At 54.1% G+C, this 13,596-nt stretch overlaps 1 protein-coding gene across 9 annotated transcripts in view; it reads left to right on the top strand.

Moving 5' to 3' along the window:
• Window positions 1-6,639: 6,639 nt before the first annotated feature.
• The window catches only part of LOC119387204 (partitioning defective 3 homolog), a 179,741-nt gene continuing 172,784 nt past the window's right edge, over window positions 6,640-13,596 (top strand). For 4 of the 9 annotated variants that reach the window (XR_007415394.1, XM_037654520.2, XM_049413405.1 and 1 more), the window contains exon 1: window positions 6,640-7,499. Coding sequence is in view for 8 of the 9 variants with exons in the window: in XM_037654520.2 (XP_037510448.1) it covers window positions 7,377-7,499 (123 nt within the window). In the remaining variant the exon portion in view is untranslated. The remainder of the gene's footprint in view (window positions 7,500-13,596) is intronic. The other 5 variants (XM_049413407.1, XM_049413408.1, XM_049413411.1 and 2 more) reach the window with 3 other exon arrangements.

Genomic DNA, 13,596 nt, shown 5'->3' with positions numbered 1-13,596 from the left:
CCCGGTATGTCAACGATGGGAGATGGCAGCGGAGAGGTGTGGCACGCGGGCCGCGCCTCTTCACAGCTGCAGACTATAGGCAGTGAGTCCCAATATTTCGACCACGTATTCTGACGAGAGCACTCTGAACGTTGCCACGATGCCCCGCATGGGGGCCATCTTGAGCCCACCTTTGCCACCTCTTTAGCTCGACATTATTTCTACCCGTTGCCACGTTGAATCTTTATATTTCTACTCTCCAGTTTGTCCTGCGGGAATGCACCGTCCGTCCATGGCTGTCCGAAGTGTACTGGGTAGATAAACAATGTTATCGCTAAGAGAAGCCTTAGGAGCGATTGTATAGAGATAGGTAGTAGAGAGGGTGTCACTATATATGTGTACATTCGCGTTCACAAGGCTCGCAAGGGCCCTTTCGAAGCTATGTGTGTAGCCTCCCTTTTAAGCGAAAATTCTGCGAGGGTTCTGACGGTTCGCTTCCTGATAATTGATCTGCTAAGAACAGAGTAAAGCTTTACAGTGATGCTCTTTCGCCTGTTGACGCTAACGAAGAGGTTCACCGTCATCTTCTGTGCTCCACACATTCGTACCCTTCTCATCATGAGCCTGTAAATGATACGAACTGTCCAAATCGCGTGTCTGCATCCGTGTACTTAGGTAACGGTAGGCAGAAGTGTGACCATCGTTCCTTTATCGCGCATTCTCTGCCATCCAAATACAACCGTCATATGTGTTATGTCAACTGCAGGACGAAGACCCCTCCCACCATTGCTTCAGCTGAGTCCACAATATGAGGAATATACTATACATGCCTAAATAAGCCACGGTAAGCGGATTGCGATGCTGTCTCGCGGCGTCCTCCATGGGCGTCGACAAGCAGAACGACGAGGTATATCTATCGGCGCTGCTTCTTCTTGACCTGTAGGATACAATGCCCCGACCACCCTTGAACGATTCGCCGTGGTGCCACCGGCGCAATCAGAGCTAGCTGCGGTGTACACATATACTCAAGCACTCACTATGCCAACGAGTGCCGACCTACATATACAGGCACCACCGTGTATAATGACAACATCACCTCTTTGGAGGCAACGCCTCCAGCTGTTATTTCTCTTTTATGTTTTCCCGTTAGCTGCCCTTGTTGAAACTCTTGATCATTTCTTTATGACCTATACTACTTGCGGTTCTCGGTCATTGCCCTTATCTTTTTCTTCTTCATGTTTAGACGACAGGTTGTTGCCGGCCGTCGGTCTCTTTTCGCTTTGCGGGATTGGTCAGTGAAGAAGTCTTTCAGGTCTTTACCCGGGTATCTTAGCTTTCTTCAGGTCCATCGCTGTGTGCGCTGACCTATAGGCGTTTTGTCTGCTATTATTATTACGTAAGCTCTCGTTTATACTATAGTATTCGCGGCTTGGCCAACTGCAGCGGTATGCGAAATATTCTCCGGTTAATAAACGCCTATTGCACTTTGAATGGTTTGACGGTTAGCACCGTCTGGACTTCTTTTTTTTTTTTCTTCGCGAGAGATCATTACTGAAGATTTGAACTAGTCACCCTTTTAATTAGGCGCGTTTTCGTGTTGTGTAACTCACGCTTCGCTCACTATCGTATACAACGATGTACTGTGATTCACCCACCGTTTACGGCTGTTCGGCTTCTCGATTAATTCAGGAACGCTAAAATGCGCTCTCCGTATGAAAGCGACCTTTACGTCCGCGACGAACCATGTGGCAGTGGCGCTCTATACCTGCGCTGTCAGACGGCTGCCAAGGTTACCGCGTTTCAACCGAAGTGGAGTCGTATGATTGTATACAACAGAGTATATCCAAATCACTGGCCCACTCTCCACACGTCAACTTGGGGCATTAATAATGTCTGCCGGCGGGCTGATGAGTTGATAATCCGTATAAGCATTATGCGTATCAGTGTTACACATTACATAATAAAGCGCCGGAAACGACAGCAACACCCTCTTCTGTTCCTTTTGGTTTTCTCCTGCGCTTTGTATATGTGTGCCTCGATTACTGCTACCAAGAATTGTGACATTGAATGTCACAGTGAATTAATTAAGCACACGCACCTCGATTGACAGCGGCGTGCGGGCGAACGCCTGTAAAGCATCGAACCCTCCTATACAACGAAATGACGTGTATCAAGCAGATTCTTTGCCTTATACGTCCCTGCTATATAGATGACGTGATCGTTACGCTGCGCGACCTTTACAACGTAGTGACCTGTATAACGAAGTATTTTGGAAGTCCCCAAGATTTCGTTATGAAGGCGTTTCGCTGTATACAAAATTATGGCTGCGGCCGGGCTTGTGATGCTCAGAGCTGTCGGATGTATTGAATGAGTGGCGATAAAGAGAGAGAGAGAGAGAGAGAGAGAGAGAGAGAGAGAGAGAGAGAGAGAGAGAGAGAGAGATCTGACGCCCGACGCAGCGCTGTCTTGCCCATTCATCCCCAAGCGCTTGAGGGGCGCTTGAACTTTTGACAGCAGCCGCGCGTAGACGGCACAGTCCCACTGCGTATAGCTGTCTCTCGTCGTCGCAGTCGGCCGATAGTTTATAGTGTATGCTATACGGGAGGAGGCGCACCGCGCCAATCGCCGTCGATAACTGTTTGACCTGCGGCGGGCGCTGACGGCACACCGATCTCTGGGCCAACGGGCCGCTTTCCGTCGCCTCCCACTTGACCTGCGCCGTCGTAACTCGAGGTCGTCGACCTTAGGAACGGACGTGCTTGTCTTTCATTTATCCGAGCACCTGCCCGTCTTCTTGCATGCATGCATGCAGCCTATATGCAAGTCTGCAAGCGGCATGCGGCGCTGGCAGATTGAGACACCGGCATGCGCGGCCACGTTGTAGTAAAACGCGCTGAACGCGCGTGAGCTGGCATGTTGCACCAGTCGCTAATTCGATTTTCTTGCGCGGCGAGGGAAGAGGTGGCAGGGAGGGGGTGATGATGGGAAAATTAAGTGAAAGTCCTGCTGCTGAGTACTCTTCGCACCGCGCTCTTTCCATTATGTATTTCATAAATCGGGCGCGAAGCGGAGGCCACGGACCTTTTTGCTCGTGATCGGACCTTCCGCTAAGCGCATAACTAAATATAAACAAAAATGTAACACGTTGCCAGGACTGCGTGCCCTATCTCGCGCGTGTTTGAATGTTTTAAATTTCACACCTATTGTGTGGATTAATTACCTTATTGTGAGTGCATCATGGCGGTTCTTTGAGTGACTGAAAGCTTCCAGCAGCATGCACTCATAATATATAGCATAACTGCGTGAAAGCGTTATACCGCACATTTCTTAATTTATCTTGTGCAGTGTCTTTCCTTTAGGCCGTGCCTCTATGTAGAACGGGTGTCCTTCGTGTTTCTTCTATACGCCGACCACTCCAAACTCATAGCTTTCTTCACTCAAGTTCCACCGACTCATCGCTATCCGTCCGTGATTTCCGCCTTTGGCCGTTACGTTGGACACCGAGGAATGCGATTTTCATTTACTCTGCGCGGCCGAAGAAGAGAGGATACGACGCAAGGCTAAACGCCGAGCCTGGAGACCTGTCATGTTTGATACTGAAGGGTGAAAGACCACCCCGTCAATCCCTCCCCTCTCCCCCCATACCGTCCCCTGTTCCTCTTCGATGGGAGTGTGTCCTCTAGAGCGTCCTGTCCGGCGCGCTTCGTACGGGGTCAGCTGCCGCTTCTCTTCAGTTCGGACGAGGCCGTTGGCAGCGGTTTGGTATGCACCGCGTGGGCTGCGTGTGATGGACGCTTGTCTGGTGCCGCTATGCGCATCCTCTCGTATATGCGACGGCACGAGAATAAAGTAAAACGAGCGATGGAGAGGGGAATATAACTGTACAGTGCGTCTGTGCTATGAGAGCGGGCGCGCGTGCCTTCAGCGCATTCCTGGAGTGTCTGCTCGGCGCAACAGGTTTTTTTCTGCGGCGCCTTTTCCTCCTCCTCGTCGTCGGTCGACGTCGCCGTTGCCGCCAGCGTTGGACGGCGGCGAGTGCTGCGCCAGATGAAGGCATCGCTGCGCCGTGGAGCGCGCGCGCTGGCGGCGGTGTTGGTCGTCGTCGTCGCTGTTCCTTCGCCCGAGCCGCCCGCTGGCCCGAGTCGTTAGCTCCAGTAACCTGGTTCTTCGCCGCCGGACGACGTCGACGAGGCTTCTTTCCCGCCCGCCGGCGAGGACGCATGCCCGCCGGGGCTTCCATCTTCCACGGCCGACTGCATGCCGGCGCCGCTTTTGCACCGACAGACCGGCCCGGTTGACTGGCAGCGCGCCTGCTTTGTGTACGGTGCAGCCTTATGTGTGAGTCCGTGTGTGTGTAGTCGAGTACCGAGGTCGAGTGCAGTTCCCCGTTGTTCGGCCACACGTCCAAGTTCCAGCAGGTATTGACGTTCCCGTAAGTTCGTTGTCTTCCATAAGGACAAATCTCCACATCGCAATACAAGGCAGAAGCCGCCGCGTATGTCGCCGTAAGTTTTGGATCGGCGAAGCCTCGTGAGAAGCGCATCCTGCGCCAAACACACGAACACACCCTGTTGGCCGCACGGATGTTGGCACTGCCGTCGACTGCGCCGTTGTGAACGAGCGTCGTCGTCGTTCAGCGTCCCGAGGCCAGCTGACTTCCGTCGCGCATAAAACGCTCCGCTCGCGCTCTCTCGACGCGCGTTGTGTGCGCGCGTGGCGCGGTGGCGCATGGACTGTCGCTGTTCTCGCTCGTGTGTTGCCTGTGTTTGTGCCGTCGTGCCTTAGCTCACTCGACGTGTGGCACAGGGTGGCGTTGCCTGTCGAACCACCGGCATCGTACCCTCAGCAGTCCGGGGCGTGTACTGCACCGAAGTCGTCAGGACCGCTTCGGTAGCGCGTGGCGTGACGGTGCCGCATCTGCCTGTTTGCGCTTGGCGGGCTCGTCACCTGTTTTATTCATTTTTGTCGTCACCCGAAGCAGCTGACAGCTATAGCCTCGAGTCTGGCGTAGCGAAACGGCGGCCCAGTTTTTCTGTCTGCATGCGCACATAGCCGCCGGAGTCTGGGCTGCACCGGCCCTGTGTGGGACGACGAGCCGGCATAGTGAGGCGGCGGCTGCCGAATATTTCGTACACAATTCGCGGCGTATACACTCGCTCGCAATGGGCCCGGCAAGTGAGTGGAATCCTCAACTACGTGGACGACGCGCATCAACGATTTGCTGCTGCTGCCATCCTTGACACCGTCGACTCGGAGCTTGCAAAACGCGGAGAAGATACGCACGCACGGCCGCCGTGTTGGCTATCCCGAATCACCGTTAGTGCAAGAACGAAACTCTGCGAATACACGGCGGTGGCCTCGCAAATCTGGGCTTGTTTTGGAGCTGTCAGCCTCCTCTCTTCTCATCCTGCTAGCAATCTTTCATACAGTGCCTAAGCTCTTGGTGGAAGTCGCTCCCGGGCAGTCGGAACAGAGCTCGCACTAAACTCGACAGAGGGTTAGAAATCGACCGCGACCCGCACTCTTCCCGGAATCGGATGCGATCGTTGTCGGCTTCGGCCGCCGCTTCGACCTAAGAGGCTGCTCTCTGCGTTCCCTCTCTTGGGAAGGAGGCCTTACGAGAGCAGCGCCGAGACGGCTAGACGGTGAGGACTTCTTGTTTGTTCTTTCATCTTACGCGCAGGAGGAAAACTAGACGCTCCTGGAAGCTTCCGTTTGTATGTGTGTGTGTGTGTGCGTGTATGGACTCGCTCTATACTGCCGTAGCTTGCCGGTCTCAGCAACCGCCACCGACCGGCCGGAAGCGGGCGGAGCGGCCTACTCAGTGGAATAGCAGCGCACAGGCACGAAAGAAGAACCCCCAGCGCAACGGTCGTCGCGAAACGCGATCTGCGCCACCTTCTCTGCTGAGAAGGGCCGGACCAACGATCGGAAAGGAAGACTGCGCCCAGAGAGAAGCGCGCACCGTGCCGTATCCTTTTTCCCGGCCTGCAACCTAGCGTTCTTCGGGCCTCCCTCGTCGAACTGTCTTCGAATTCGTGAAGAAAAGAAGGTAAACATAGCCGCCTGTTCAAGTAGCCCCTTCTGCAGTGCTTTCAGCCGTAACGTGGCGACCACGACCTGCTGTGGCGGCGGCTGGACGGACGCGCTCGCCCTCCTCTCTGCCGCCGCCTCATCGCCGTGTGATTGATAAGCGCGGTCGACCGCCGCCGCCTAAAGTGGGCGGGTTTTCGCTACGCGCGCCGCCGTGTGTGTTTGCCGCTTGGCGAAGCCACTGACGCGCTGTCGCACATACCTTCGCATCTCCACCGGTCGGTCGCGGATACTCTTCGCTCTAACCAGCTCCCCTGCGCGCTGCCACACGATCCTTCCCACCGTTACCGAGTCCGGCCTGACGCTGTCATACCGCATACCGTCACGGGTGTCAGGTGCGAGCAAAAGTCCGCGGGAGCTCGACGAGGGAAGCTCGCTTTTCACCAGGCTCGCTTCTCTCTCCAGTCGTTCAACAGGAGTGTTCCCGATTCCATCCAGTTTGGTGACAGGTGCAGCAATGTGCTGACTTTTTTTCTCCAAGGACTCCAAAGGTGTGGCCCGTTGCCTCATTCTCCTGACTTTGCACCTTCTTGAAGAAGAGTGACGCTCTGAATGGACACGAAGGCACACCGTTGAGCCCACTCTCAAGTGTACATTGTCGTGACGCCTGCTATTCAAGTGTTACAGTTCGTGTGGCGCGCCGCGGCCTTTTCTTGGCACCGTGAGCTTTAATTGGGGAGCGTTTCTCACCTTCCTTGCGCGCCCGTGCTCTGAAGAACACCATCAAGTGTGACCGAGACAAGTTGGATGGGCATCGGGACCTTCTTTTGTCTAAACGTCTGACCTGGATCTATATTGTTCGCGCGAGTGGTCGACGCAGTCGTCATCGCAAGCGTGCTTCGAGTAAGCCCGCCTTCGAACTCTTCGCGCAGACGGCGAAATCGCTCATTGTCCACGAAGTGCCTCGCTGCCCTGCTCTTCTTCAGCCACCGGAGACAGTTCGGCGAGCATCGCAGTTTTGTTCGGCACACAGTGCACCCTTCAGCAAAGCACTTCCCAGCGTGCAGTCACACCCCTTCACCCTCTTCGACCCCGTCGCCTCCCTCGCCTTGTGCCTCGGGAGTGATCGTCTCTTTCTTGCCCCATTTTACGTCTTTAACGCCACTGTTGTAGTTCTCAGATCTGTGATTGTGAAGTTGGCCGGCGACTCGGCCCTATACTAGCGCACCTGCGCGAACCTTCGGATTAAGGTAACCGCGTTCCCACGGGCCTCGGAGTCGCGGCTCTGTGCGTGAGTGTCGGGTTGCTGTGTGTGTTGTGCTTCGTGGTGAGATGGTGCGGTGAGCGTGCGGCCCGAAGCAGCCATGTCTGAGTTGGTGGCCAGGGCCGCGAAGATCGCGGCCGGATGCCTGACCCGCCGCTCCAAGCGCTACGACTTGGCCAAGGTGCACGCCAGGGGATGCATCGCGGCCGCAGCCCCTCCTCAGGTACGGATGCTGCTGAAGTCATTGTCAGGCACGGACAGAGGAAGGACAGGACACCACGAGCGCTCGTGGCGTCCTGTCTTTCCTGTGTCCGTGTCCTTTCGCTCTATAATCGGACTTTTTTGTACGTGTGTACAAAGCAACTCGCCCTGGAAGAAGTCTTACTACGTATGCTGCTTCGTGCGGGCGCCCGTGCTCTTCGAGACGTCGCCGTGTGGCACGTCGCTTGTGCGCGCGACCGCTTTGAATAGTAGTACGCCATTTGAATACGAAAACGCGCTGCCTTCACTTCGTCGTGGCATAGGGCACCGCCACCGCCATTCGGAGTTGCAGGTGGGCGATGCAGCGATAATGGCACGCATGCGTGGTATACGTGAGCGCTGCGCCAACGTTCCCACGAAATCTCTTTTCTGTGCCGCTCGTCCTGAGAGGAGAAAAAGTAAACAGCTTTGCATGAAGCGGTTGGATGCCACTTCACGCATATCAGCGCACGGCCGTTGCGAGCGGGGCCTATAGGCGGCTTTGCATCTTCAAGAGGGAAAATAACAGTGCACTCCGAGATAGCAGTCTCTTCGATCTACCTGTCATGGCCGCTGGTTCAGTGACTGCGGCGTCCTGGCGCTGAGATTGAGGTCGTGGGTGCGACTCATGGCCGTGATGCGGCCGCATTTCAGAAAGGACTGTGTTCAAACGCGCCGTTGCGTTTGAATATGCAGCTTTGGCAGAGCGTTGTAAGAAATCATGGGTGGTAAAAAAAAAAAAAAAAGACTAATTCGAATTAAGGCTTCCACTGTTCCCAATATTAAAGATTTCCCGAGTTGCTTTGAACCTTGTTCGGAATAAATAAATAAATAAATAAATAAATAAATAAATAAATAAATAAATAAATAAATAAATAAATAAGGGCCTACGTATCATTAATCCTCATCAGGCGGCCGGCACTGTTATCTAAAAGGGCACTTTGTTTTCCCGATTATAAAGGAAACAATGCAGCGGTCAATGAGGAGAATTTGCTCGCAGCTAATACGTGAGTTCCAACATCGTAGTGTTTTAAAGGGGCCCTGCAACACTTTTCGAGCATGCTCAAAAAGCGCTGCCGATCGGTAGTCGAGGCTCCCGAGAACACGCGAGCCAAATATTATAGCGATGCGCACGGCCTGGAATTTACAATAAATTCTCAAAGTCAGCTGAAAATCGCTCCCTCTTCTCTCGACAAATGATGTATTAGTCCGCAAAATATGACGCGATTGTCGGCAGTTCCACCATTGGCTGATGTTATAATCACGATAACACCCTCATTATTACTTTCGTTGTTAATTTTGAGTTCAATAAGTAGATAATATGTATGTTTATATTATGTTATCGCGTTAAAAACACCGAACAAACATTAATATTAGCACTTCCGGTCTCACCGACAGCTCGTCTGCTCGTAGTTGCGTGGTTCCGTTTTCTTCGCCATGCGCAGTGCCGAAAACGTGAATATTTCTGTGCTTTTGACCATCGCCGGTTGCCGTTGAGAGTGGCAGCCGTTCGAGTGTTGCCTCGTCAGCTGAGAACTGCATCGTCGGCACGTTCTCACGACCGACCGAGGCACGGGCGCAGCGTGTCTCCGATAACAATGCTGGCGTCCGGTAATGGCGGCGCTTCGGGGTCGTCTGCCAGTGCCGTCTTACGAGGCGGTGTATCGGAGTATGGGCCGAAACCGATCTCAGCTGTCATTCGTTCCAAACGAGCGCGCACGTTTGCTTCCATGGTTGGCAGAGCGATGAAAACACTACGGCGTTCGAGGTGCACACCCAACATTACCAAACCGACGCGCAGTTTTCAAGCACGCGCGATACACAGCGCGATCTACTCCGCTCGACGAGAACGACGCAAGCCGACCGGAAGTGGCGGCACAGACCACGTGGTTGCGCCGAGACGCCAGAGAGAAAAAATGAAAAAAATGCCGCCGGCGCTGACGTCGCCTCCTCGCACCTCCGCCCTCCCTCCTCCCCTCACGCCGCGCGCAGCTTTCCGCGCGCTCGCTGCGTTGAGTTGAGAGAGAAAGCTGCGGAACGTGATCTCTATAATTTGGTAACACCACTTAGACTTGACGGATTCGAAAAATTTTTGCGGCATATGGCTCGTGAAGAGTCATACGTCAATAATGGGACTATTCCAATATAACAAAGAAAGGTGTTGCAGGGCCCCTTTAAGTCTGGTGCTAACGCTGTGCACAGTTGCTGGCTTCACTGTGAGACTGTGAAGGAATCCTCTCTTCACTACAATACCCGACTTCACGTTTGCCAGAAATGCCGCAAAATCAAGCGTTGGGATTAGCTATATAGCCTTTAGCAAACCGTTTGTGGTACCGCTTCGTTTCGCGACTCTCTCCGCCCCGACCGCCTGTACCTGTAAAGTCCATGGCGACGGCTTTATAAGAACCCACGCAACTTCAGCGTATCGTAGAAGGTTCCATTCCACATAAAGTTTAACTTCGCCGCTTTCTTTTTTTCGAAGGTTGATGTCTCCAATGCCATAGACACATCAATGGAGGTCAGTATGGGCGAGGTACATCAAAAGTGCTCTATGGTTGAAGTGCGCTCCATGGGTTTATTCACTTTGGCTGGCCATCTTGATCGATATTCTATGCACAGGAACGCGGCGACGCCACGCCACGCAGTATATGTATATATACGTCTCGCAAATGCGTTTTTGTCCCTCCATTTAGCATGACGAGTTAGAGTGGAAGCGTTCCTTGTTAGCTCCAGAGAGAGAGTTTACTTGAAGTTGGACAGAGAGGTCGTCATGAGCTGTGGTGCTTAGGCCGTGCCCTACTCTGCAGCTGCATTGTACCTTATGATCTCCTTGCTTAGCAGCAGTAAACTCAAGCCAAGCCGCGGAATGCTCGAACCCCACTTTGCGTGTATACGCGTGCTCTCAGTCTGCGAGCGAAGTGGCTGTAGCGTGCTTATGTAAGCCTGGTTCCGTGTATATGACGCCCCTGTTTCTCTTGCATATCGTTGAGGCGCCGCGCTCTTTATGCACCATCAGCGGCGGCCTCTCGCGAACAGCTGTATGGGGAAGCCCTGGCGCGACCTGCCTGCTTCTTTCTACAGACGATCTGTATGTGTATGGGGGGGGGGGGGGGGGGGGGGGGGGGGGGGGGGGGGGGAGTGTTACGAGTGAGAAAGAGGGGAGGGGAGGCCTGTTGCTTGGCGGAGAAGCCTCTTGCTTCCTGCTCGTCGTTCCGCTTTCCGGTGCGTTGGCTTGGCATGCTGCGTCGTTGTTATGCTTTAACCCTGCCGGTTGTCTGTGCTCCCCCTTTGCTGGCACAGCAGGGGCAGCCGCAGAATTGGTTTCGTTATCTGTCGTACGCTGGTCACGTAACTGTGCCCCTCCACCACGCAAGCCCTCCTCCGTCTTTCTCGCTCTGCGACTGTGTGTGTACATACATACATCGAGCCACTTTCGTATAGGAGCGATGCACGTCGCCGGATAAGATCGAGACCACGTTTATTATTTTTTTTTTCGAGTGCTGGCAATGACATTTGTACCTCGGGGGCTCGCGTTTGTTGGCTGCTCGGAATCCCGAGAACGGCTGTTTTCCTACCGCCCCCCCTCCTCCTTTTTCTTTTTTCGTTCCCACCGCTTTCTTTTTTCCCTACCCTACTCCTCGCTTTTCTGAGCACCGTTTTTTCACTTCTTCTAACCAACGTTTATAGATTCTGCTTCTAATTCACTTTCCAGCGAACGTCACCTCTCGGTTTTTCCACCTCTTCACAACAGCAACGCTTAACCAAAGCTTGGTTAACCTCCCTGCCTTTCCTCTTCGTATCTCTCTCTCTCTCTGAACCATGCTTCTAGCAAGGGCTGCAGAAGTAGCGTCTCTTCCTCTCCTTCAACCTCTACCCCCCCCCCCGCGCGCGCGGCGCGCGCGCACACACACACACACACACACACCACACACACACACACACACACACACACACACACACACACACACACACACACACACACACACACACACCACACACACACACACACACACACACACACACACACACACACACACACACACACACACACACACACACACACACACACACACACACACACACACACACACACACACACACACCACACACACACACACACACACACACACACACACACACACACACACACACCACACACACACACACACCACACACACACACACCACACACACACACACACACACACACACACACACACACACACACACACACACACACACACACACACACACACCACACACACACACACACACACACACACACACACACACACCACACACACACACACACACACACACACACACCACACACACACACACACACACACACACACACACACACACACACACACACACACACACACACACACACACCACACACACACACACACAACAACAACAACAACAACAACAACAACAACAACAACAACAACAACAACAACAACAACAACAACAACAATCAGCGCGACGCGCGTGTCATGACCGCCGAGTGTCCGCCTTTAACCTCCTTGGTGTCCGCTCAATCGCCATGGCTGTATACAAACCACACGACGACGTGGCAGCGCTTGCGTGCTGATATGCGGACGCGCGTATTCATAAGCGCGTGCCGATGTAACGTGTACGGCGGTTCCGGCGACCGGCCGCGTGCATACAGTTATGCGCGCGCTCTTTCCGATTATGAAGATGTATTCGCAACGTCTCTTCCGGCCGCTCGTTGGCAGGGGGGGACGCGGTGCTCACCCGGGCGCGGCACATGCAAACGGGCCGGGCTATCGGCCGTAGAGCTGTGCACGGGCCGTATTTCCGAGCCCGAGCCCGGCCCGGGCCCGCTGACTTTGTCGAAGGCCCGCCCGAGCCCGACGGCAAAAGGCTGGGAGCCCGCCCGGCCCGGCCCGACGTACGAAAACACAATCCCGGGCCCGGCCCGGCCCGGCCCGACTTTTTGAAGGTTCGCTGCGAAAACAAAACATCGTTTTCCGGTAATTTGTCATTTTATTCAGCATATCAAATGTGATCAAACGACACACGACGAACAGTCTCTAAGACGGCCTCATGCCAGCAAGAATGGAGTTCGCTCGCCATAGCCCATGCAAGCATCAGCTTGCACGAAGGCGATCTACGTCGGGTCGCTCGTCGCTGTCTCGTGCATTTTCACTCATATGGGATTTGGCCTTAAATCCAATGCGGAACAGTCGCTTGGCGCCGTCACTAGCTCAGGTAGTGGTACTTCTCTGTTTGTCGGAGTGCAACAGAGGCAGTGCTTTGCCTGCTCCCCTTTTGTTTAAAGTAGCGAATGGAAAGGAAAAGCGGTAAAGGGCTGTCGCGGAAAAGGCTTTGTGTGCGTGCTGGAAAACAATTCCCGCTCCTTCTCTATATATCGGGCTTGAGTCGGGCTTTGCGCCGGGCCCGAGCCCACTCCGATTAAACTCCAGGTAGCCCGAGCCCGGCCCGGGCCCGAGGTGAAAATACGTCGGCCCGCCCGAGCCCGGCCCGCGGGCCGGGTCGCGCTCGGGCTTTCGGGCTACCCGGAGCCCGTGCACACCTCTAATCGGCCGTGCCTGTGCTCCGCATATGTTGTCTCACCGGGGGAGGCATTTGAAGCCAGAAGAGGGGAGTGAGAGGGAAGAGAGACCGCGTGCCCCGGGGTGTCCGTTCAAGCGTGTCGAACTGCGCGCGGACCCGGCCGTTGTCATCATCACCATATTGCGGGTCGAGGTGGTTGAACGTCGCCCGCCGAGGGCTCCCCCTCATGAGACCGCTTATAGCGGTGAACGGGTTGCGGCGATACGTATCACGCAATATTTCATACGCGTGAAATGGGGGCAGAGACAAGCACAGCACTGGGCGCGAAATATACGTTCTCTTTTGTGAGGATACGAGTTGCTCCTTAAAGGGACAAAAAAAAAAGATTTACTTGTACCGAGTCTATCAGTAAATTAGATTAGCCTTTCACACTGCCAAAAAAAAAAGGGGGGGGGTTGAGGAGGGTGAAACGGAGTAAAGGGGAGTACTGTTTTGGCAAGATCAGACGTTGACCTCTAGTGCCAACACTTCGCATAG

Source organism: Rhipicephalus sanguineus, chromosome 3 (assembly GCF_013339695.2).
Source record: "Rhipicephalus sanguineus isolate Rsan-2018 chromosome 3, BIME_Rsan_1.4, whole genome shotgun sequence".
Lineage (NCBI taxonomy): Eukaryota > Metazoa > Arthropoda > Arachnida > Ixodida > Ixodidae > Rhipicephalus > Rhipicephalus sanguineus.
This window is presented reverse-complemented; position numbering and strand designations above follow the sequence as displayed.